At 43.2% G+C, this 9,945-nt stretch overlaps 1 protein-coding gene across 1 annotated transcript; it reads right to left on the reverse strand.

Moving 5' to 3' along the window:
- Positions 1–200: 200 nt before the first annotated feature.
- C2H1orf52 (chromosome 2 C1orf52 homolog) lies at positions 201–9,933 on the reverse strand. Its single transcript, XM_072648918.1, has 3 exons — positions 9,471–9,933; positions 8,861–9,065; positions 201–692 (listed from the first exon to the last, which is right to left on the reverse strand). The coding sequence occupies exons 1-3, from the start codon at positions 9,756–9,758 to the stop codon at positions 622–624; spliced, it is 564 nt and encodes a 187-aa protein (XP_072505019.1). The 5' UTR covers positions 9,759–9,933; the 3' UTR covers positions 201–621.
- Between the last annotated feature and the right edge of the window lie 12 nt (positions 9,934–9,945).

Here is a 9,945-nt window from a genome sequence, read left to right on the forward strand (position 1 = left end):
AAAAATCAAACAGTCCCTACCCTTAAAGAGCTTTCCCCACCTCATCTAGAACCTGATGCTCTACATCCAGGTATCTAATAAATGTCTGTTGAACAAAACTAAACATTTCTGTGGATATAGCACCATAGAAAGTGGGTATTGATGGCGGCCACCAACTTGAATTTTTTTCAGTATATGAATTTAAAGTGAAGTAATGATAGTAATATTGAATAATTAATTTTATTTTCATGATCTATTTACACTATACAAACATTTCGGAAAAGCACCTCATCAGTTCACAGTACATAAACAATATATTTACTTTTAAAATACATTCTGTTATAAAAGGTTCCAAAAAACAATGGCAGGTCAACAAATAATAAAATTCTCACACTAATTTTGTGAAAGCCCCAGTATTTCCACCAAGAATGATAATTTCCACAATCACAAAGTCACAATATTTGCAATAATGATGAGTTTTTAATGAAACTTTAATCCTTCAGTGGAAAGTTTCTACTGCTGGACTAATGTGTGTGCTTTCCAAAAGGGGAAGATGCTTTATGGAAATTTTGAAAATCCCAATACTGTCTCAATTACCAACAGCACGTTTCCCACTTCAATATTCACAGTATGCATGCCTTCCTACTTTTTCTTCTTTCCTTGTTCAGTTTCCACTTTACGTTTTTTTGAAGTAGGTTCATCTTTCTCGTCATCTTTAAAAAGGAAAGAAAATTGTTTTGATCAGTAATTGTGAATATTTGTAGTTCACACCTAAAATTTCATTACTATTCCCCTTCATATTCATGACTACAGTGGCTAAATATGTACCAAAGCTAATTTGCAAAAAATGAAAACATGCTCCTTTACTTCAATAAAGTAAACATGAAAACAAGGAAACCTTTTATTTGAAGCAGTGTAATTTTAAGGTCAGGAAGTCCCCCCCCCCCCAGCTTACAGTTAATTTACATAATAATATCATGCAGTATATGCTTTTGAAGGACAGTGGAGTGATCAGGATCACTATTTACAATAACGAGACACTCTTTCCTTAATTATGCATAATCTAGAGCCTTTCCAGTACTGCCCCCTTTGTTTTTTGTAGATAAGGAACAAGAACAGAGATCTTGCAGATTGGCAACAGAACTAGGATCTGAACCCACATCCCCCAATTCTAAATTTAAGTTCTTTTTTACTTCTTCTTCTTCAAGGATATACCTATCATAGGAACATTAATCTACAGGTGGAAGAGACCTCAAAGGCTATCAAGTCCAGATGAGGAATCAGAGGCACAGAAACATGTAAGGATCTGCCTCAGGTTATGTAGGCAGGATTTGAACCTTGGTCCTCTGAGTCAGCCTTCTTTTCTTTGCACAGTGCTGCCCTTGTAACTTTTAAATGGTCAAATGACTATGAACAATCTTCCTTGTTTCTACTTGTTTTCTTTGCTACTCATAAGAAAAACACAAAATCAAGGGAACAAACCACTTTACACCTTGGGTGTAGAGTAGGTACTCACAATTAGGGGTTACACAATCAATCAATGGCACACTATAATCCAGGTACTGTGCTAAGTAATGTTGGACCTGAAGTCGCAAAGACTCACCTTCCCAAGGTCAAGTCTGACCTCAGACACTTACTAGCTGTGTGACCCTGGGCAAGTCACTGAACCCTGCTTGCCTCAGTTTCCTCAAATGAGCTGGAGAAGGAAATGGCAAACCACTCTAGTATCTTTGCCAAGCAAACTGAACAACAACTATACTACGTGCTGACAGCAATTGCCAAACAATCTGCATTGCTCATACCACAACAATTTCCCTCCTGTAGAGGGTATACAAAATAAGAGAGTACTGGACTGTGTTCCCAAAACACAATTATTAATCTAAAAAGCCACTCTCCCTACATCCAAGTTCCTACAATTCAGCTTCTAAGCCAAGTGTTGTAGGCCCTTGTCAGTTACTTGGTGTTTTTCCTATTCCATCTCGTTTCTGTGCCTTGGCTATAGCCCATGTCTCAAATGAGCTTCTCAACTCTTAGCTTCCCAGTTTCTTTTAAGACTCATCTCAAATGTTCCCTTCTGCAGAAGGCCTTTCCCTGCCCTAGTCACTCTAACCCCTACTCCATGAGAACCTTTCCCTCTGAGATTAGCTTCCATCTACTCTCTCTCTCTATCCCATATGTATCAATCATTTATATAATGTTTCCTTCATTATGATGTGAGCTCCTGAAGGGGCTATTTTTGCCTTTCTTTGTAACCCTAGTGCTTAACACAGTGCCTGGCACATAGTAAGTGTTTAATAAATCATGTTGAGTAACTGACAGAAACTCACTCCAAGGTCACCAGTGACATCTTAATGACTAAACCTCACAGTCTTTTTTCCAGTCTCATTTCCCTTCAGCTTTCTTCCTAGGTACTCCCCCATTCATGACTTGGCTTCTGCGACAGCGCTCTCTCTGATTCTATCACCAATCCAGTCACTCCTCTGTAAGTGAGGTTGCTTCAAGCCCACACTGTCCTAAGATCTCTTCTCTCTAAAAACTCTCTCCTTTTGATCCCAAATGCTCACATGACTTCAAAGATTATCTCTACATAGATCCAGCACCAACCAGTCATTAGCCTTAGTAAAAATTTCCTATTTCAAAGGACTGCTGGAAACATCCACTTGGATGTTCCAAGAACATTTAAACATTGGTCAAAAATGAACTCGACATTCTCCTCTGTAACTGTGCCCCTCCTCCCAGCTTCCCTATTTCTGTGGATGGAATCACCATCTCTCCAGTTACATGACCTTAGTCATGTTCCCACTCAGACACCAGACCCCCATTCTCTCACCACAATGTGGCCATTCGACCTCTATTGCACCACTCAAGTTCAAGGTCTCATCCTCTCTTCCCTAAAGGGATCTCCCTGCTTCCATTCTCTCCAGGCCCAACCTATTGCACACACAGATTGTCTTCCCAGTGCACAAACCTCTTCGTGCGGTATGTGTTCAAATATGTGACTCCATACTGTCTCTGAGATAAAACTAAACAAAACAAAGAACCCACCTAACCCTTTACTAACCCTGGCACTTAGCCAGCTCTACCAGCCTACCTTTACAACCTCATTTCACATGACTTCATTGGACACGGGATCTCCCATCTTTGGGCATCCTAGCAGGCCATCATGCATGCCTAGAATACATGTCCTTGTTTCTATGTGTTAAAATCATTCTCTTCCTTCAGGGTTCTTTCTGGTACTATCTCCTTTGTAATATCTCCCCGGCTGGTGAGGGGAGGAGAAATATAAATATATAAAAATATATACAATATACCTATGGAAATGAATGTGATAAAAAAAATGGCATCAGTTTTAAAAAAGGAAACGGGCAAATTTGGAAAAAATTTTGGTTTAAGCAAAAAGACAATGAGTTCCATTTTAGAAACACTGAGTTTAGTATGTCAGTAGGACAGCCAGGCAGGGAAGTCCAGTGAAAAGCTTGTGAAGCACTAAAGTGCAGAAAAGACAGAGAGTTTAGGGCAGAATATATCGATTTGGCGATCAGATTCTGCAACTGAGTGTGTGAAGGAGCTACAAGACAAAATGCTATGTGAGGGCCAAGAGGGGAAGTCATTATTGATTGGAAGCTTCCATTGATTTGAAAGGCTTCAGGGAAAAGAGTTGGGTTTTAAAGTAATGAGGGGGAGGGAATTAATTCCAGGAATCAGGATAAGTAAAGGCACAGAGGCAAGAGCAAAAAGCATGAGAGGGAAGCAGAGAGAAGATCAATTTAGATGTAACTGAAGAGATAAAGAGGAGTATCTGAGGCTAGAAACAGACAGCTTAGCACTCAGTGGTAGAGGGTCTGGAAAGCAAGATACAGGAGTCTGAACTTAACCTGACTGGCAACAGGGAGTCACAGAAGATTTTTTTAGTGGAGAAATAACATGACTAGACCTTTCAGAAAGGCTATTCTAGCAACGGTTTGAGACAGACTTGAGCAAGAGTGAAGTCAGAAGTCCTATATTAAGAGACTACTACAGTAGTCTGTAGTAGTAGTAGTAGTAGTAGTAGTAGTAGTAGGTGGATGGTAATGAGGAATTGACAAAGGTTGTGAAAAGGGAAAAAGGGGAATGAATTAAAATGGTAACATGGCATAGTGAAAATAACAAAGGACTCAAGGAGAATTTTGGTTCAGAGCCTATTCCAAGCTCTTACTAGCTATGTGACCTTAGAAAAGTTGCTTGCCTTCTCTGGGTCTCAGTTTTCTCATCCATAAAATGGAAGGATTAAACCAGATTCTAAATTTTATACCTCAATTCCATTGTTCTGAGATGCTGGAGATGTAATAGGCAAGGCTTGGTAACTAACTGGATATGATAAGTTCATCAGATCATTGATTTAGAACTGGAAAGGTTCATAGGATCAGAGAACCAACTACAGTAAGGACCTCAGAGATGATAAAGTCCAATTCCTCATTTTATTAAAGATGTGCAAACGTAGGCCCAAAGAGGTCACACAGGTAGTAAGTGGCAGAGCCCAGATCTAAACCCAGGTCCAGTGACCAAGGTAAAAAGGAAGGGTTAAAGATAATCTACAAAACCAAGGCTACAAATCAGGAGAAAGTTAATGGTAGTACCAATAATGGTTTGGGGACAAGGGGAATTAAGATGTATTAGCTAAATACAACTGCAGAGAGAGACATCAGTATATTTATAAAGTACTACCAATCTATATGAGTATTATGACAAAACTTTTATTTAGTAACTCACTTTAGGAATATACAATACTACTGTTAGTACTAACACTATTGCAAACATCCATATATGGAAACAGTCTCTTCAGTTGATCAGAAAATCCTGAATTAAAACTTAAAAGAGACCACAGTAATCATGTAATTCAAACCTCCTCATTTTCTTTTTCCTCCCTTAATTACTCTCCAGAATGTTTAGAACAATTCACAGCTCCAAGTCATATTAAAAATGTGCTCATTTTTCGACAACTATTCAACATTAAATATTCTCGATTTTGTCATCTTTGACAATTTGCTGGGTATAAGACAGAAATTCAGAGCTGTTTTGATTTGCATATCTATTATAATTGAAGGATTTGTGGCATTCTTTCATGTGGCTGTTAATGAATCAACAAATATTTACAAGCAACTACTATGTGCTAGTCAATGGAGATACAAGCACAAAGACGAAATAATTCCTACTTGCAAAGAGTTAACATTCTAACGAGGGAGATGACAAACGCACAACTGAACGTATACAGCAGCAGTTTGCAATTTTTCCTTTGACAACTGTCTGCCTACTCTGACTACTTCCCTACTGAGGAAATGCTTTTGAGCCTACAATTGGGTTTATTCCCTATATATTATGAATATCAAATCCTTATCACAGATATCTGATATAAAGATTTTTTTCTAGTCATTCATTTTCCATTTTATCTTAGTTGCAATAATTTTATCACTGCAAAAACTTTTCAATTTCACGTAATGGAAATTATCAGCCTCACATTTTTACATTTTCCTCCTAATGGTTCTGTAAGGTAGGCAGGATAATAAGCATTATCACTCTCATTTTAAAGACTGGAAAAACATGACCCAACATAGTAAAATGATTTGGCATTCAGTTAGATAATGGGGGTTTATTTCTAAATCAGGCTTGACTACTTTGACTTCTATTAGTGGTAAAATAAATTTAGAAAATACTTTGTAACTGCAAAGTAGTAAGATTTAGATTTTTTTATTACACTTGAGAACCCGATACTTTTGTTGATACACAAAATGTTCACAGGGTATCTTGAGACTACATAGATCAATCTGCAAATCTATTTCAATTCAGATGACTACTATCCTTAAGGAACAACTCAAAAAAACTTGCTCTATTGATGCTCTATCAATCATATTTTCTTCCTATTGGAGGATCAAGTCCTTTTCAATTCACAAACTCAATCATAAGGTCTATTGAGTTACTGCTACCTAGAGACAGTCAATAAACATTTGCTTAAAGAATGTAGCTCCCGAAGAAAAATGAAAATCAAAAATAGATTCTGTTTGTTATTATGGGATAACGATTTGACTCAAAGAAGGTGGGATGCAAATCAATTCAAACTATTCTAACTCTAGTAAACTCCTAACTACCCGGCCGACAGAGATTAAAAACTAGTCATATTGTCAGAGTGCCCCACCTCTGCTGACAGGCTGCCCCCTTTGCTTCCCAGTCGATCAAGAGCAGCCACCCAGAGCAATGGCTATATTCTTGGGCTCATCTTCACTCCCAAAGGCTTCACACTGACTATCTATGAAACTCTGATTGCCCTCTGGCCACAGCTCCTATCCTGACATCTCTACCCTTCATCCCTCCTTCCTAGCCTTCATCCGCACAACAACTTCTGTTCACATCATACCTCCCTGCTTCTCCAAGCCATCAACTCCTATATGGACTTTTGTCTCCCCTAAAGCTTTACCCTTCAATTAATCAGGCCAACTTACACTATCTTCTACCCTTGAGTCACCTGACACATCCTACTGCCTCTCATTCTTCTCTAAACCACAGGCTGGATCAATTCCTCCATTATCGTTCTTTGCTCCTCCTCATGCTACTCAACACTGATGAAGGAAGGCTCCTTCCCTTCCAAGCCAATCCTTTTACTTTTCCCTGAGTGACTCTAACCCACTCCCCTCAGCGTCTGTTCCAAACCCTTTTCCTCCTCTCAGGCCACCTGCTACACCTCTCCTCCTTTCCTCTCAGTAAAGGATTTTGCCAAATACTTAACAGAAAAAAGTCAAGGTCATCCTTTGCAAGCTCTTCCTTCTTTCCCATTCTATTCTTGGAATCACCGCAACATCATCCCTGACACTATTCCTTTGCTCTAGTAGCAAATAGCAACCCCTCTACTTGTGCCCTTGACCTCATCCCCTCTAGGAATCTGTCCTTTGGATCATTCCCTCTCTGGCCATCTTCCTCGCCCCCCCCCTCCACAATCCAGCTCTGCCTTCGACCCCTGAGTTCTTGGATGGTGAGAATTCATGGTTTCTATATGTTCCCACACCCACCCTGATATACTCTGGCCCTGTTCCTGCCACACTGCCAGTATGGAATACATTCCCTTCTCATTCCACCTTCTAGAATCCCTCGGTTCCCTCAGATCTCAACTCAAGTGCCATACCAATCAAATAATATGCATTTATTAAGTACCAACCATTGTGCTCAGTCCTGGGAATATGAAAGCAAAAATGAAACAGTCCCTGCCTTGAAGAAGCTTACATTCTAACAGCAGAGACAAATACATACGTCTATAAGCAAAACATATACAAAGTATATTTTGTGGGGACACGGTGCGACCAGCTGTAAGAAGAGGATCAGGAAAGGCTTTACGTAGAAAAGCATATCTGAAGTGAGTTCTGAAGGAAACTAGGTATTTTAAGAGGCAAAGGTAAGGAAGAAGTGTAAGCTGTAAGACCCTGGGTAAGTCATTAACCTCTGCCTCAGTTTCCTCATCTGTAAATAGGGATAATAATAGGATCCACCTTCCAGGGTTGTTGTGAGAACAAAATGAAATATTAGTAAAGTGTTCTGCAAACTTTACAGTGCTATATAAATACTAGTTATTATTATTATTTAGAAACTAATTTCTAGGACCAGTACTTAATCTTATTAAATACCTTAATACTGACTGAACTGAACCCTTCTGTTTTTGAATGTCCTTGTATGAAGCTCTAAGTTCTGAACTTCTCAAGAATACAGAAGAATGACATACGGAAAAAAGGTGAAATTTTGCCTGCAGCATCCTGGAAGCACCAAGCTGGGAGAAACCCAATCTTTTGGTCTTCGCTTTGATATAATTCAGGCCATCTTCAGCCTCAGAACTTTAGCCCTTTATTATGAAACCTCAGTCTCAGTATCTTTATTATAGAGAGAGAGAGAGCTGCTTCCCAGGAGTTGCCAAGAGAATAGACCCCACAGGCTCTGCTTATTCAACAGGGCATTTTATATAACTTTGAAAAGAACAAAACATTATAGCTCTATAAATAGCCTACTTCAGCTAAGCTCTTTAAATTTCTGTTGAGTTATCCAGTTGTTAAAAATGTTTCTCAATGTGTTGAGTGTCAATTATTCATGTGCCTCTGATGAGTTCAGGAAAAACAGAAAGCAGGCCAGAAAAGGAACAAGGGAAAAATGTCATCTCAGTTGCCTCCTTCTAATATCTATCCATAGGCCTGGCAAGAGCAAAGGCGGCCCTTCATTGCAAAATGGCTAGAGATGTGGTTTAGAAAAGAATGACACTTCTTCTCAGGCCAGGATAGATACTTTTGTCACCATCTTCCTGTTACTATTTGGAGTAATGCTCTGTTAAAGTTCACTTTTTTTCATCCTTATCTTAGTCCAACTGCTTTAATGTAAAAGGTGGCTTTAGTTTTTCACAGCTGCAATCACAAGGAATGAATAAATAACTGTGTCACCTTAATTATAGAACATCTATAAATCATACCAGAGACTGGAAGAAATCTTACTGACCCACAGCAATGACCTTGGGCTTTAGGCCATCAGTCACTTAACTTTAAAATCAGCTCAATGTATTTCTTCTATTGCAAAAACCAAAAATCATCCGAAGATGATCATGATCACTTTGACAATTCCACGATAAGCAGCTGTGGCACACTGGAGAATGGTGCCAAATTTGGAACCAGGAATCCACGGTTCCGACGCCGGCTCTGCCATTTACCGAGTGACCGTGCACGAGTCCGTTTCTCGAGGGGCTGGACCCGGGGGTTTCTAGGCTTTCTCTCCTCCCTCCACCCATGCTCCACGACGCTTCGGCGCCCTCCGCACGGGCACAGACACGCTCCTAGAAGCCAGCGCGGCAGCCCGCACTTCTCCGGGCCCTCGGGCTCCCTACCTGACTCCAACGTCTCCTCCCCCTCCGGCAGGAGCTTGGCTCGGCTGGCGCTCGGGGGCGCGTCGGCCCCGTTGTCCTCGTAGATGTCGGACCACTTGATGGCCATGTCCAGCTCGGGGGGCGGCGGTGGCTTCTTCTCCTTGGCGCCGTAGGTCTCGGGCGGGGGGACCGCGTGGGTCTTCCACGCTCTGAACTCCCGGGGAGGCTGCGGAACAAACCCGTCCCGTTACCCGCGCGGCGGACGCGGGGCTGCCGAGGTCGCCGCCGGTGCCCGGCCGCCGGCACAAAGTTTCCCACGAAAGCCCCGAGAGGCGCCAGGGCCTCGGGGGCGCGTGGCTGGGGGCCCCCCATCTCCCCCAACCCCAAGATTTGGAGCTTCTCCGCAGGAGCCCCTTTCGGGGGCAGCCCCGGGCCAGGGGGAGCATCGAGGGGCGTCAGGCACCGGCTCCTCCGGATTAGGGGCCGGGGACCCCAAAAGGAGGGGGCCCACCCCTTCCTCCCCGTGGGACCCCGGCCTCAGTGTCCCCCTCTGTGAGCAGCGTGACCGCCGAGGTCCCGGGGGGGGGGCAGCCTCGGTTTCCCCCCTCAGCGCCGGCAGCGGCTCACTCACCTCCTCGGGAGCCTTCCGGACGTGCCGCTCCCAGTCAATCTGCTTATTCAGCGGGTTGTAGAGGAAAGCCGGCCGGGACACGCTCCGGAACAGCTCGTCCGGCTTGGGCAGCCGCGTCCCCTCGGCCGCGCCGCCCGCGGGCGCCAGCTTGGCGGGCTCCCGGGCCTCTCGGCCCGCCTCCTCTGGCTCGCTGTCGTCCTCCGAAGACGAGGACGACGACGAGCCGGAGTTGCTGCTGCCGCCGTAGGCAGCGAAGTACCCGAGCGGGTCCCTCTCCTCAGCAGCCATGGCGGCGAGCGAGAGCCCGGCGAGGATCCCGCCGCGATCTCGAACCGGATCCGCCTCCTCCTCCTGGGCTCCCTCTCCGGGAGGCGCAAAGCCGGAAGTGGCAGAGACGAAGAGGCCCCGCCCTCCCGGCGCGTCTCCTGATTGCCGGGAGCTGGAGAAGCCCCGCCCTCCATAGGAGGGGCCAAGG

This window comes from Notamacropus eugenii, chromosome 2, assembly GCF_028372415.1.
Source record: "Notamacropus eugenii isolate mMacEug1 chromosome 2, mMacEug1.pri_v2, whole genome shotgun sequence".
Lineage (NCBI taxonomy): Eukaryota > Metazoa > Chordata > Mammalia > Diprotodontia > Macropodidae > Notamacropus > Notamacropus eugenii.

Bases quoted from the DNA above. Each gene is read 5' to 3' on its own strand.
- C2H1orf52 (XM_072648918.1), bottom strand. From the start codon at position 9,758: ATGGCTGCTGAGGAGAGGGACCCGCTCGGGTACTTCGCTGCCTACGGC. The intron at 9,066-9,470 runs GTGAGTGAGCCG...TTTGTTCCGCAG, and splicing joins TCCGGAAGGCTCCCGAGGAG to CCTCCCCGGGAGTTCAGAGC. The intron at 693-8,860 runs GTAGGGAGCCCG...TCCTTTTTAAAG, and splicing joins GGAGGAGACGTTGGAGTCAG to ATGACGAGAAAGATGAACCT.